The sequence below is a fragment of the Notolepis coatsorum genome (assembly GCF_963971535.1).
Source record: "Notolepis coatsorum genome assembly, chromosome: 9".
In the NCBI taxonomy this organism is placed as follows: Eukaryota; Metazoa; Chordata; class Actinopteri; order Aulopiformes; family Paralepididae; genus Notolepis; species Notolepis coatsorum.
This window is the reverse complement of record NC_140173.1, coordinates 127,728,165-127,744,510: the sequence shown is the minus strand read 5'-3', so window position 1 is coordinate 127,744,510 and position 16,346 is coordinate 127,728,165. Positions and strand designations below refer to the sequence as shown.

Here is a 16,346-nt window from a genome sequence, read left to right as displayed (position 1 = left end):
ATTTATCTATCTATCTATCTATCTATCTATCTATCTATCTATCTATCTATCTATCTATCTATCTATCTATCTATCTATCTATCTATCTATCTATCTATCTATCTATCTATCTATCTATCTATCTATCTATCTATCTATCTATCTATCTATCTATCTATCTATCTATCTATCTATCTATCTATCTATCTATCTATCTATCTATTCTATTCTAATCCAATATATCAGGGCAACAAGCTTATTTCAACTACTCCACATCCAAGCGCATCACCAGACCAACCAACGCTGACAACCCTAACAGCGGCAACAAGGTGCTACTGCTCTCCATACAAAACCCTCTCTACCCTATAACCACGGTAAGAACACACACACACACACACACACACACACACACACACACACACACACACACACACACACACACACACACACACACACACACACACACACACACACACACACACACACACACACACACACACACACACACACACACACACACACACACACACACACACACACACACATTCTATACTAATTCCCTCCAATAACTGTGATCAGAACACACACTGCATGACACAGGCACACACATTACATTTTATCACTGCCAGTCAGACCGTACAAGCTTTTCAGATGTTTACCGATGTATGGGTAAATTAAGTAGGCCACAATGTCTGACATGGACACAATCTCAATCTCAACCCCACCGAGAATACAGCACATTCTGTAAACCGTCTATGATGAAAATGTACTGTACATTCTGTAAACCACTATGATGAAAATGTACCAGTCTATACAGCACTGAAGCATATAACACCTTTGGTAACGGTTATCAGGTTGCATGCCAACTGATTTTCCATGCCATTCAATTGCCATGGTAACGTAGCGACCAGCAAGATGTGTATTGCCCATTTTATAAACAACCATCTTATTGTATGTATATGACAACTGCCTATATTTTGTACATAATGTGGCATGATTGATAAGGCATTTAGTATTATATTGCAGGAATAGATGTAGGGTGAGTGGACCAGTGTATACAGTACTGCTGCAGTACAGATAGTACTGCTGCAGTACATTACTGCAGTACAGAGTACAGACAGTACTACTGCAGTATATATAGTATTACTGCAGTATAGATAGTACTACTGCAGTATAGATAGTACTACTGCAGTATATATAGTACTACTGCAGTATAGATAGTACTACTGCAGTACAGATAGTACTACTGCAGTACAGATAGTACTACTGCAGTACAGACAGTACTACTGCAGTATAGATAGTACTACTGCAGTACAGATAGTACTACTGCAGTATAGATAGTACTACTGCAGTATAGATAGTACTACTGCAGTATAGATAGTACTACTGCAGTATAGATAGTACTACTGCAGTACAGATAGTACTACTGCAGTACAGATAGTACTACTGCAGTATAGATAGTACTACTGCAGTATAGATAGTACTACTGCAGTACAGATAGTACTACTGCAGTACAGATAGTACTACTGCAGTACAGATAGTACTACTGCAGTACAGATAGTACTACTGCAGTACAGATAGTACTACTGCAGTATAGATAGTACTACTGCAGTACAGATAGTACTACTGCAGTATAGATAGTACTACTGCTCCAGTTAGCTCCAGCGCACTTAGAAATCATGTTTCTTATGCGATCGTGTGATAAGGGTTTGATATTTTACATGATGATTTTTATTTGATAATATATCATATCCGTGATTGGTGTAGTGTAGAAGTAGTTGTATCATAGAAAAGTATTATACTATAATATGTATAATATGTCTATACTACTATGCACTGTAGCACACAAGTTCGACACTGTTTGACGAACAATACCACTTATATTACCCTTAGCTGCCAGAGTTGTACCCTTCCTGCTGACTTGTTGTACAGAACATAAGTAAGTCGCTTTGGATAAAAGCATCAGCTAAATGACTAAATGTCAATGTACTGCAGTATAGATAGTACTACTGCAGTATAGACAGTATTACTGCAGTATAGATAGTACTGCTGCAGTATAGATAGTACTACATTGATATGGTATACCCAAAAAATAAGGGTTTATCTTTTCACCCCTGTGTTGGTTCACATTAACAGTGTGGTGAAGAAGGCACGACAACGCCTCTACTTCCTCAGGCGCCTAAGGAAGTTCCAAGTCAGCCAGAAGATCCTTAAGAACTTCTACTCATGTACAATAGAGAGCATCTTGACCGGCAACATCACCTCCTGGTTTGGGAATAGCACTGCAAAAGACCAAAGCAGACTACAAAGAGTGACACGTTCAGCCGAACGCACAATTGGAGGGGGGCTCCCCACCCTCCAGAACATTTACTACAAGCGTTGCAAGGGGAAGGCTAAGAGAATTATTAAGGACTCGAGCCACCCAAACAACTGCCTCTTTGAACTGCTGCCGTCAGGCAAGCGATACAGGAGTCTCAAGGCGAGCACAGAAAGACTCAGAAGTAGCTTCTATCCCCAGGCCATCAGGCTGCTAAACGAACAATGAATGAACACTACACAACAACAACCACCAAACACACATAGCACACACATCCACACGCACACACTCACTTTAAACAAACACACTGTAGCACCCACTACACACACTTTATAGCACACACCCACTTTAAACAAACACACTGTAGCACCCACTCCCCACACTTTATATTTATGGATGAAGGATTGCACTACAACTCGTACACCTTACTGTAAATTGTACCTAAAATTGTACCTCATCCCATTTCTGCTTTGCACTAGATAGTACTGTACATTAGTACACTGCATAGTTGTGTATTGTATATTATATGGTAACTCAGAACATTGTACATATGTCTATACCGAACAACTGTGACCTCATTTTCTTCTTCTAAATTCATGCTATATTATGTTATTATGTTATTTGATACTATCTTGTCTAGCACAGTCTCTGGAGCGTAACAGTAAGAAGCATTTTGTATGAAAGTATTCTGTACTTCTGTATGACAACTATTAAAGAACTTGAACTTGAAGTGGAAGGCATACGCAAACACATGTTCCCTTCATCACTTGAAAAATGCCCAACACAAGACCCAGCCCCCCTCTCCGTGCGCTCTGAGGCGACGTTGTGTAAAAACTAGCACACTGAGCCCACGGCTCCATTCACCAAGCCAAAATAAACGCCACCCGCTTACTTTCTTCTATCAGAAAAGGTAGCGGGGCCTCTTTGCTCGTTATTTGTTTACAGCACACATTAAACACATTAGTAAAATAACTGCACGTTGTTTCAACAAAAATATGCCACTCTACAAGGGAAGGTCTTTTTTATTTTAACGAGAACATATATTTTGTATAGGAGAGGAGAGATAAAGGGGGGGGGGGGTGGAGGAGGGAGGCTGTCAGGTCGACAGGCTGTCTAAGCCTGGTCCCGCGACCATCACCTCCTACCTCCTCGTGGGGTGCGCCCTCACTTGCCCCGAGGGGAGCCAGGCGCCACGGCGGGACGGGTCAGGGGTCTGGCTGCCGGCAGATGAATGATGAATTGAAAATGGGGGACCCTGATGTAAACAAGACGAACGTCTTTCTCTGGTCTGCATCCCCTTAACAATTGTGTGTATTGAGCTGTACTGTATTGTACCCATTCTGCAATCTGTTAATAACATTTTCAATCAATCAATCAGATCCCTACCTCCTTCCCACTCGAGTGTAGGGCAGGCAGGGGTGCAGGACTCGCCACGGGAGCGGCGCGCTCTGCTGGGCCCCTCATCCCTCGACGCGTTGCGCGAGGACCTCTCGCTGGCGGGAGCGATGCGGGACGCGCTGGCCGAGGCTCTGCGACGCCGCGCTCTGGGGGTCTCCGGCCTGTTGAAGTGGTGGGCAATGAGCACCCACTGCTCCTCCATTTCCCGACAGGCCACCGTCACCTCCTCGATCGACGAGCCGGACAGGCCGCCGACCCACTGCTCCAACCATAAATGGCGATGGGTGAGGGTAGCCAGCGCCCTCATCTTGCCGGGAGCTATACCCTGCAGCTGGGTCAGGTGCAGGATAGCCCCCAGGGCCTGGGCGAGGATATCCCGGAGGTCCGGGCCCAGGGACTCTCCACCAGTCACCAGCTTGGACTGGAAAGCCGAGAGCTGGGCGATATTAGTCGCAGCCGCCGGTTTTTGGGTGGAGGCGATGTAGGCCATTATCCGCCCAGGCCGCCAGCTGTCGGGCCGACTTCCTCCTCGGCATCAGCTTTCGGTCCGGGTGCCACATCATGTCGGGGCAGAGGAAGGCGAACGGGTCCTCTTCTGGTTCCAGCTCTTCTGCAGGCCCCGCATAGTCGACCTCCTCCTCCTCTGACCACCCGCTATACTCGTGGGTCAGTTTGAGCCGCAGGTTGTCTGCCATCAGCGAGACCGCGCCCGGACTGGGCGGCGGCCTACGCAGACCGGCGGAGACACCGGGGCGTTGGAACTGTTTAGAGCTTTTGGGTGTGTGTGAGATTATGTGCAAAAAATAAGTCAGGATTGTTTTTGGTGAACATTTAAAACCACCTCTAGGACTGCACACACTACAAGAATTTGAGTTGTAAATATTCAACATGTTTGATATTCCTGATTGGCTTGCGAGCAGATTGTTAGGCTTCAGGTTGAATCTGTCAACACTACAGGATAATCAAGCAGTTCAGCCTGAAATCAACCCAATTCCCCTCTAGTCTGCAGCAGCCTTTACACACTGAAACACTCACTGTTAGAAATTTGCCAAAGCGATTGTAAAATGCTGTAATATGCAGCATGTATTTTAGTGAAGTTATTTTATCGATCCATTTGTTGGCCTGTATTTTTATAATTTTTTTTACTTTTATTTATAGCATTTTCAACTTTTTCTGGCCACGCAGGACCGATAGAGGGAGAGAGGGAGAACGGGAGGAGAGGTAGGGAAGACATGCGGCAAATGGTCGCCAGGACTGGGAAACGAACCCGGGACGACCGCTTCGCGACTCAGCGCGTTATGTGGTGTGCTACTGGAGCACGCCCCTGTTGGCCTGTATTTTAATCTCTCTCTCTCTCTCTCTCTCTCTCTCTCTCTCTCTCTCTCTCTCTCTCTCTCTCTCTCTCTCTCTCTCTCTCTCTCTCTCTCTCTCTCTCGCTCTCTCTCTCTCTCTCTCTCTCTCTCTCTCTCTTTCTCTCTCTCTCTCTCTCTCTCTCTCTCTCTCTCTATCTCTATCTTTCTCTCTCAGACAGGCTATATTCATCCTTTAAAAGCACTCGGCAGCTTTCAGGATTTGTATGTCTCTGTGTTTGTCCCGCTCTCTTCCTCCTATCCCTCACTCTTTACATCCCCCCCTCGCTCTCTCTTTCTCTCTCTCTTATATCTCTTTTTCCCCTCTCCTTCCCAGGTGAAAATAGGAGATATCAGGCTTCACAGACAGATAGACAGCTAGTCTCTCACTCACACACACACACACACACACACACACACACACACACACACACACACACACACACACACACACACACACACACACACACACACACACACACACACACACACACAGACACACACACACACACACACACACACACACACACACACACACACACACACAGGAGGTCTGTGTTCTGCTCCTGCTTGCTGGTTATTGACTGAGGCAGAGCATTTAGGCTGCGGTTAGACACAGGGGTATTTTCGTTTCGTTTTCAAGATCAGTTTCGCTTTCCAGAGCGCAATGTAGTGGCAGGCGAGTTAGACATTTGTCTTGCTACCTGAGCACTTTAGTTTTGTCAGAAAGAGGCGTGGTCAGACCGCAACGGATCGCGTCTCGAATTCAGCACTGAGCATGCGCGGGGAGGTAGTTACCTTGGATGTGCCAATACACTTCCTGCAAAAAAATCAACAAGCCACCATCTTTAAATGCCTCCGTGAGCCATTAGCCAATGTAGCATTTATTTTTCAGCAAAGAAAGTGCAATAAAAGTGCAATAAACAAAACTGATACATTCACTGTGTGTTCTGCCTCTCATTTGTTGATGAAACAAAACTAACATCAACACAATTGACCACCAAGAGCGGATAGTTTAGTCTCACAAAAAGATCGCCGTTTTGTTAGCTTACATGCTAACGCGATAGGGATATGCCATTATAACAGTATAGCATTGTGGCTAGCAGCTAACGTTAGCTCACGTTAGCCAGCCAGCACCAAACTAATGATATCAGGAGCTATCAGTAGCTAGATAACATTAGACAACGCCTCATGTATTAAACAAAGGTGAATAGATGACTGGGCCATTTTGTTAAATGCTTGTTAAGATTGAAAGAGGAGCTCTGAGCTAACAGGGTCTGGTAGCTAACGTTAGCTCACGTTAGCCAGCTGCTCATGCAATCGTTAATGCTAGCAGAATGAATGGATGTAAACTTTATTTAACATATTGCAGAATGGGTACAATACAATACGGCTCAATACAAACAATTGTTAAGGGAATGCAGACTGTTGTAGCTTGGACTGGGGTCCTTATAACAATAATTTGACAACACATGGTAGCTGCAGCTATTTGGGACAGCTCTGTCGTCACCGGACATTGGTGAGGGCACGCAGATGTCGGTATCTACTGCGCATGGGCGTTGAGCAACAACGGCTCCGCGCAGATTACATGACACGTTGTCGGCGAGTTTTGGTGAGTATCCAAAACGGAAACACAATTTCAGCGCTGTCAGTAGGGCAACGCGTTTTCCTGCCAAAACGGCATTTCTATTTAACTGGGACAGCAAACGTATTCATTCAGCAACAAAACAAAAACAAAAACACCTAGTCTAACCATGGCCTTAGTTGATGGGCTGCTCTGAGCAAAGCTTCAATTAGCACTCATTGGAGAGGGCTGTGTGTGTACAGTATGTGTGTGTGTGTGTGCACGTGTGTGTGTGTGTGGCATGTGTGTGTATATGTAAGTGTTTTGTTCCCCCATTAGCTGCCAATTTAATGACAGCTAGTCTTCCTACAAATACTGAAAGCACAATGCTACCTGTAAAGTGTAGTCAAGCCCAAAGTGTAGTCAAGCCCAAAGTGTAGTCAAGCCCAAAGTGTAGTCAAGCCCAAAGTGTAGCCAAGCCCAAAGTGTAGCCAAGCCCAAAGTGTAGCCAAGCCCAAAGTGTAGTCAAGCCCAAAGTGTAGTCAAGCCCAAAGTGTAGCCAAGCCCAAAGTGTAGTCAGGCCCAAAGTGTAGCCAAGCCCAAAGTGTAGTCAAGCCCAAAGTGTAGTCAAGCCCAAAGTGTAGCCAAGCCCAAAGTGTAGTCAAGCCCAAAGTGTAGTCAAGCCCAAAGTGTAGTCAAGCCCAAAGAGTAGTCAAGCCCAAAGTGTAGCCAGGCCCAAAGTGTAGCCAAGCCCAAAGTGTAGTCAAGTCCAAAGTGTAGTCAAGCCCAAAGTGTAGTCAAGCCCAAAGTGTAGCCAAGCCCAAACTGTAGTCAAGCCCAAAGTGTAGTCAAGCCCAAAGTGTAGTCAAGCCCAAAGTGTAGTCAAGCACAAAGTGTAGTCAAGCCCAAAGTGTAGTCAAGCACAAAGTGTAGTCAAGCCCAAAGAGTAGTCAAGTCCAAAGTGTAGCCAAGCCCAAAGTGTAGCGAAGCCCAAAGTGTAGTCAAGTCCAAAGTGTAGCCTAGCCCAAAGTGTAGTCAAGCCCAAAGTGTTGCCAAGCCCAAAGTGTAGTAATGCCCAAAGTGTAGTCGGGCCCAAAGTGTAGCCAAGCCCAAAGTGTAGTCTAGCACAAAGTGTAGTCAAGCCCAAAGTGTTGCCAAGCCCAAAGTGTAGTCATGCCCAAAGTGTAGTCAAGCCCATAGTGTTGTCAAGCCCAAATTGTAGTCAAGCCCAAAGTGTAGCAAAGCCCAAAGTGTAGCCAAGCCCAAAGTGTAGTCAAGCCCAAAGTGTTGTCAAGCCCAAAGTGTAGCCATGCCCAAAGTGTAGCTCAGGTCACATTTCAGTCTGTTGACCTTCAACAGACAAAGCTGTACAAAGTTGTAAAGAGTATCACAAAATAATACTATATAATAATATTATAACTTATATTATATATATATATATATATATATATATATATATATTATATACTATATAATAACTGTACATATAAATGCCTTACACTGTAATCATAACTACCTACCTCAATCTATACAGTCTACCCATATTATTCTGTATGATAACATGTACAATAAGGCTGCATATACTATATACCATTTATATATTTATCCACTCTGTTACGATTCAGGTAGGAATGTTGAACCCAAAAGCAGGATAGAAGGAGGGAACGGAGACGGTAGTTGCTCTTCTCAAACAATGTGTTCTTTTATTTTATAGAACCACAATAGCGATAATGAATAACAAAAAACAACGAAAGGAATATTAAACAATAATGTAAACGACGGGTGAGATATCCTCCCGGCCTGGAGCGATACGTCTCCCCGTGGACAGCTACTCACAGTAACACTGGTGAAGAACTGACAAATGAAAGAACAAACAATTGGTTACTATAAAGGGGAAACAAAACACAGCAGGCGTCAATTAGCAATCAGGACAACCTGGAAAAATGACAGGGTGAAATACTCCAGGGTGTGGGCCTTTACTCCTAAGAGAGAGTAAAAGCCCCAAACGTTACAACTCTCTGAATATACCTGCATATAATCCTTTTTACATACCTGTATATACTATTTCTATATCTATATATATCCCTTACCTACTCTTACTAGTTATACCGCTGGCTGGTATGACTTTCAACCATAGGGTCTTTATACCTGTATCACTGTACATAATAATACTGTACACTGTACAATGTACGTACATCTGATTAGCATTATTACTCAGTACTACTCATTTATATATACCCCAGTTTAATCACCTGTACATTGTATATTACTATTGCACTTTACTGTTACATTTGCACTCTGGTTAGATGCCAACTTATTTTTGTTGTACTGTAACAATCTAATCTAATAATAATAATAGAAGACAATTCGGCTAATTCAACATCCAATTAAGTAACTCCATTGATAAAAAAAAATTATAAATCAGAACATAATCAATATCTTCTTCAGTTCACTCTTTCAATGTCCTTTTAAACCGACTCTTTGCCAGGCTACTGGTAGTTGTTCCAGTTGAGTATGGCTCTGTAGCACACTGTTATGTTATTAGTCCTACCGGTAGGTCGAGGAAGTACTAGGTCACCACTTAGCACCTGTCTGGTTGAAAATGAGTGTGAGTATATTTTCAATAGTGTTGATCAGCTAAGAATGTAGGATTCAAATACCTTCCTGAAGAATGAGAGTGTGTGTGTGTGTGTGTGTGTGTGTGTGTGTCTGTGTGTGTGTGTGTGTGTGTGTGTGTGTGTGTGTGTGTGGTGTGTGTGTGAATACCTTGTCAAGATTCCAGCTCGACTTCTAAGGAGCCTGGCAAAGCTGATATATATGTTCAAACATAATGTGTTTTTTCTGTCCTGTCTGCATATTAAGTTTTTCTCATAGTAACGCTCTACTCTTCCTTATATCAGAGTGTGTGTGTGTGTGTGTGTGTGTGTGTGTGTGTGTTGTGTGTGTGTGTGTGTGTGTGTGTGTGTGTGTGTGTGTGTGTGTGTGTGTGAGTGTGAGTGTGAGTGTGAGTGTGTGTGTGTGTGTGTGTGTGTGTGTGTGTGTGTGTGTGTGTGTGTGTGTGTGTGTGTGCATGCGTATGTGACTGAGGTGTCTTATCGCTGTGCTGCAGCCCTAATTAGATGCTGATACACACACACACACATACACACTTCCTTGGCAGAAATAATGGGATAAGTAGTAGATTGTGCACAACTGTGTTCAGTACACCTCAGACATGTTGTATCAAGCGTTGCACCATGCCCTCTTCATTGTATGTATTTGTTTCATTCTACAAGGTGTGTGTACGCCTGCAGTGCATAGCTGAGCTCATGGCCTCAAGTGTGGTTTGGTTTTACAGTTTGCTGTATTGTTTAAATCCACTGTTTTTACATTAGTCAAACTGTTTGCACCAAATGTCATTTTCTTTTATCTATTGAATCCACCAATTATATTATACATACATATGTCACAGATATTCCACAGGTCCAACGTGTTAGGGTATGGGGGTGTGTAGGACCCAGGTGCAGGACTAGGGGTGGGAATCACCAGAGGCCTCACGATACGATACTATCACGATACTTGAGTCACGATACGATAGTATTGCGATACTAAATATATTGCGATATGTTGAGTATTGCGATATTAATATTGCGATATATTGCGATTTATTACCTTTTTTCAACTGCAAAGTAAAACTTTGTCAACATGTTTTATCTAATAAAATAAAGTGCAGTCTGTTCATCTCACTTCAATAATTTTTATTGCAGAACATGGTATTTTCTCAAGCAGACAGATGTAAACACTGTAACCTGTGTTGCATGTACCTGACAAACTGAACTGTTTGTATTACAGTCATATTCCAACTTAACTGAATGCACATGTGTGTGTGTGTGTGTGGACTACTGTACTATTATTACAGGTATTGAAATGAACAATGCAACTTCCTTATACAAAAAAAATATATATATTATTTTCTTTTTTAATAAAAAATTTAATATCGATACTTGGCGTCCCTGTATCGATACAGTATCGCCACGCAAAGTATCGTGATACTACTACGTATCGATTTTTTCCCCCCACCCCTATGCAGGACAGAACGTGTAGAGGAGTAAGCAGGCAGGACGAGACGGAGTGACGATCAAAAATAGGACTTCACTTAGAAACACAGAACTAAAAGGCAAACAACAGAGGCACTTCAAAAACACAACTAAAACCTCAGCAACATGCTGGAAGAAGAAGAGGCACAAAAAGGAAAACACGATACTCAACGCGAGGGGACCAGGAACAAACAGCAACGAGAGAAACAGGATAACAGGAGTAGGACATCCAACTCCACGAACAACAGAATACAGAAAACAGAATAATGAACCGACAGTGGAGGGCAGGGCAGGCACAACATATATGTCACAGACTAATTGACACATGACGTTTGATTGGAACGAGAGACACCTGGGAGGGAAACACTGACAAGGCTAGAGACTAAACAGATAAACACAATAAGACAAGACTAGACAGTAACCACAATCATGGCCGTAGCCAGCTATGAGGTCACCGAGGTCCGGACCTCTGTAACTATTTGCGCGTGGGCCGTTTGGTCAACGACCGGCCAATTTGGTACTGACTGACACTGGGCCGGCCCAATAATCACATCTCTTACTAAGCCCCTCCCCCACTAGGCTGGGAACAGCGGCCCATTATGCTGCGGCCCAATCACATCTCTTAATAAGCCCCCCCCCCTCTCTCACCTGTTTCTCGTGTTCTCGTGTGAGAAGAACAGATGCGGAAACAGGAAAAAATGGAGAAACAGAACAAACGTAAAGGGGGTGCGGAGAAATTGCCGGCGGAAAAAATCAGAAAACTAGAGGTGGATGCTGAAAAATATAATAAAATCTGCTTCAACGTCGTCATCCACAATAATACTAGTGCAGCAACAAGTTCAACACAGCCTCAGGTAGCCAGCCAGGCAGAAGGGCCGAGGAGGGAGGGACAGTGAGCTGGAGGAGGAACCTGAGCTAGTTTGTGTGTGCCATCTCTGCCATGGTGATGTCGATAATAATATGAATGATAACGTTATTTGGTCAGCATTGCGTTGGCTAAAATAAGCCCAGAGTGACCGTCACATCTAAGCTGATCAGCACTACTAATGAGACGCTGCCCCCTAGTGGCCGGCTGTAACAAACAAGCACACCATTGAAATCACACATACAAAGATCTAACTATTACTCCTCTCTGAGCATGAATATAAAACAAACAGGTGATCTATTAACTGTGTAAACCTTATGCAATATTCATCTTTGATATTTGGATACTTGAAATCTGTATGAACTGAGTAGTTAGTACCAAATGAATGAATGAATGAAGTTAGTATAAAATGGAACAGCTCCATGCATTAATTGAATAAACAACTATTTGCTCATTACCAGTATGGTATGGTTTAAATTGTACAGCTTTTTGCACATATTTGTCAGGGAATTCCAACAATTCTGGACCTGAATGTACCAGTTCATTGTAATCATCTCTCTCTCCGTATGTCTAGTCAAGCCAGAAATGGACCTCCCTAATTTCGAAACCCTGGCTGGGTGGTGTCCGACCGATTATAGTGGGCCGGTCTGGGCCAAAAAAAAATGGACCTCCCTAATTTTTAAACCCTGGCTATGGCCCTGACCACAATACAAGAAGACAAACACAATACCAGGGACTCGACACCTAAAACAGACCGGGGAACACAAAAGGCAGGAGGCACACTGGGAGCCATAGTACTAGAGGAAGAACAGAGATGAACACAGATAACCTAACTAGACACAAGTGCATGAGGAGTAGTGCAGGCATTTGTCCAGCTGGTGGGGGTAGAGGACCACAAAAGAGCGGAGGATGAGAGGCGAGTTGTCCCAGAGAGTGTGAGGGGAGGTGAGGAGCAGGGTTAAGTCTCTGAATAGGAGGGGGGAAGTGGGCAGGTCCAGGTGGATTGTAACACAACATGGTTTAATGATGTCTTAGTCTACAGTATATTGGGAGATGTTTGTGGCGTTCAACATGGTTTATTGATACATATAATGTGTGTGTTTTCCCCCAGGATGTGTTGTACACAGTGTGTAATCCCATGGGCAGCGTGCTGCGAATCGTTATCTTCAAACGCAACGGAATACAGGCTATGGTGGAGTATCCTTTCTCACTGGGGCTCTGTGTGTGTGTGTGTGTGTGTGTGTGTGTGTGTGTGTGTGTGTGTGTGTGTGTGTGTGTGTGCTTGCGCGTACCAAGGGACTTGTGTGTGCCTTTGTGCATGCATGCATGTTCGCTCCTATTTAGCCTACACAGTTCCCAGTGCATGTGCATGTGTGTGTGTGTGCATGTGTGTGTGTATATATCTATGTGTTTTGGTGTGTTTATGTCCTTAACCTTAAACTGTATAGATTCGAGTCGGTCCAATGTGCCCAGAAGGCCAAATCTGCTCTCAACGGAGCTGACATCTACGCCGGCTGCTGCACGCTCAAGATCGAATATGCAAGGGTGAGGGATTTATTTATCAAAGACTCTCATATTATTCAATTTAATGGTCAAATTAAATCATGTCTATGTTTTTCTCAACCCCATGTTTGCTCAACCCTAGGCAGCTGAGGGGGTGGGTTTTAAAAACAAAATACTGTTCAAGTACCAATCAGGTTTTAGAACTTCTCATTCCACAGACACCTGTCTGATAGACCTTTTATATCATATAAAAATGGAGTCAAAGAAAGGCAAGTACACAGGTATGGCCATGCTAGACCTACAGAAAGCATTTGACACCGTCACACTATACTCTTGATGAAACTATCGGACTAAATTAAATCAGTGAACTGGTTCAGATCATACCTATCTAATAGAGAACAGGTTTGCAAAGTAGGAGAGGCTCTATCAACAGTCAGGGAAGTTACTTGTGGAGTACCACAGGGTTCCATTTTGGGTCCTTTATTATTCTTATTATACAATGACTTATGCAGATGACTCCACCTTACTTGTATCAGGAAAAGACCCAAACAACATTGAGGTAACTCTCAGTAGAGAACTGACCCTAGTTAAGGACTGGCTGATAGATAACAAACTCTCATTGCATTTAGGAAAGACAGAGTCTATTTTATTTGGAGCTCAGCTTTATTTTAAGCTCATGAAAAGGAAAACGATCACAGTACAGTGTGTGTGTGTGTGTGTGTGTGTGTGTGTGTGTGTGTGTGTGAGTCCAAAACAAGTGTGAAATATCTAGGAATCACTCTTGACCAGTCTGTCTCCGGAGAAGAAATCGCAGTCACAGTCCTGTCCAAAGTCTCAAAGAAAGTACAATTTCTATATCGATACACGCGTGATCTAAACCTAAAAGTTAAAAGAATATTAGTTGCATCTCTAATCCAGTGTCATTTCGATTATGCTTGTTCTGCATGGTATAGCGGTCTTTCCCAAAAGCTAAAAAATAAACTGCAGATTGCACAGAACAATGTGTGTATAGATACATGTTAAATGCCCCTCTCAGGACACATTATAGGTACGATAGAAAGAGAAGAAGTAGGACTATTACCACTAGATAAAAGAGTAAAACGACTAAGCTAAGCTAAACCACATGTATAACATTGTTAACGCCAGGGATTGATTGATTGATTGATTGAAAAGTTTATTAACAGATTGCAGAATGGGTACAGTACAGTACAGCTCAATACATACAATTGTTAAGGGGATGCAGACCAGAGAAAGACTTTCATCTTGTTTACATCAGGGTCCCCCATTTTCAATTCATCATAACATATATGACACACATGACATACAGATAGACAGTACTGCTACATCTATACATTTATGACATATCAGATTTGCAAATACAGTACTGTTTGTGATACAAAAAGTGTCCAGAAAAAGAGTGTATATACATTTGACGTAGAAACTGTACATTGGAGGAGGTTGGGTGGGTCGGGTGGGGTTGGGTGGGTGGGTGGGGGCTGTACATTGGAGGTGGGGGGGGGGGACACTGTACACTGTACATTGGAATACTGACAAAGCCATACTTGGTCATTTACTGTACAACTGGGTTAGGACATTTGTAGGGGCCAGTTTCGAATTGCAGTCTCTCGTAGGTGTTCTTTGAGAGTGTTTTTGAAAGTGGGTAGTGATTCAGATTCCTTTACAGCTTTGGGTAGGGCGTTCCACATTGATGTGGCATAATTGCGAAACGTGTTTAGTCCCTTGTTTGAGCCGAATCTGGGTTTAACATGATTTGTGGAGCTCCCTCTGGTGTTGTGATCGTGGTATTCACTGACCTTTGGGAAGTATTTTGACATGTACATGGGTACCTTGGTCGCGTAGTGTATCTTGTAGACCAGGCCCATTGCAAGTTGCTGTACTCTGTCGTCTAATCTAAGCCACCCTAGGTTGTCAAAGTGGGCAGGGGTGAGGTGGTAGTCGTAGTACCCTTGAATGAGTGCTCCTGCCAGAGTCTTCAGGGTATTCTTGTTTACCAGAGAGGAGATCCGGTACAAGAATCGAGTTCGTTGGTTGACTTTTTTTATTACATTGGATGCCATTTTGTCACAGGAAAGATTAGCCTCTAGGATGGAACCCAGGTAGGTAATTTCATCTTTCCTTGTGACAATATTGTCACCCACTGTAACCGAGAAGCCGTCGGTCTTGCTGAGTTTGTTATTTGAACCGAAGAGAATGGACTCTGTTTTGCCCATGTGTAATGATAGTTTGTTGTTGCCCCTGAATATTTGAAAGGCCATGTGGTTATGGTAAGAGAACTACATGATCATAACACCAGAGCTAGCATTATGTCTTGCAGTGTTCCCAAAGCTAGGAGTAAGATAGCAAGAAGCTCCTTTTTCTACACAGGTGTTGTACTCTGGAATGAACTACCTCTGCCTACCAAGCAAAGTCAAACTAAAAGCATTTTTAAAACAAAGGTAAAGGCTCAACTATGGGAAGAGCAAATGGCTGAGCAGCCATAGGGCAGGACATCAGATTCCAGGGCTGAGTAGACAGGGGGACTGAAACTCTAGTTCTTCCTAGTAGGCTATAGGTGCTGTGTTTTTATGTTTTTATGTCTTCCATCGAGGACCACCTTGGAAATAAGTGTTTTAATGATTTTAGGTGATATCCTCAGGAATACAAATGGGTCATGATAATTAGTTTTTATGATGTGTTTGTAATTTCCAAATAAAAATATAATCAAATCAAATCAATGGCATCAAGGATGAATAGACACATATACCTTGATACATGCAGTAGTCAATAATTATGTGTGTTGTGAAGCAAAATAATATATTATTGTATGTTGCTTTATCATTAACACATTGGACGCCAGAGGGCGCTACGTCATTGGGCCGTTGTCTGCCATTGCTTTGTTCAATGGAGAGAATGCCGTGTTTGCGAGTGCTTAAACTATATGAAATATTATAGCTATGGATCTAATAACGCTGTCGATTGTCAGTGAGTTTCTTCTGGTCAACATGCAAAAAACAGATTGTTTTTTCATCCGTACATTTCCGTTTTATACCGTGGTGAATATGAATATAGTTTGGGTGATTCTGAGTAATCCCAGGAAAAGACGCGAAAATAGCCCTTTAGTGAAATCCAGTTATTACGTTGTCATTTTTCGCCTGATTATCGAATCTTCCTGAAATCAACGCTAGATTATCGTTATTATGTCTCCTCATGCACGCATGAAATGGGGTTGGAGCGTGGGGGGGGGGGGGGGGGGGGGTGCTGTGATGTGACCAACGGTACACAGCACACACACATT

The 16,346-nt window shown here is 43.2% G+C and overlaps 1 protein-coding gene across 1 annotated transcript in view; it reads left to right on the top strand.

Moving 5' to 3' along the window:
• LOC311234290 (heterogeneous nuclear ribonucleoprotein L-like) overlaps positions 1–16,346 on the top strand; it is a gene marked incomplete at its 5' end in the record, with an annotated part of 108,602 nt that overhangs the window by 54,422 nt on the left and 37,834 nt on the right. The window contains 3 exons of the mRNA XM_084321426.1: positions 226–353; positions 12,660–12,745; positions 12,997–13,093. Of these exons, the coding sequence (XP_084177552.1) occupies positions 226–353; positions 12,660–12,745; positions 12,997–13,093 (311 nt within the window). The remainder of the gene's footprint in view (positions 1–225; positions 354–12,659; positions 12,746–12,996; positions 13,094–16,346) is intronic.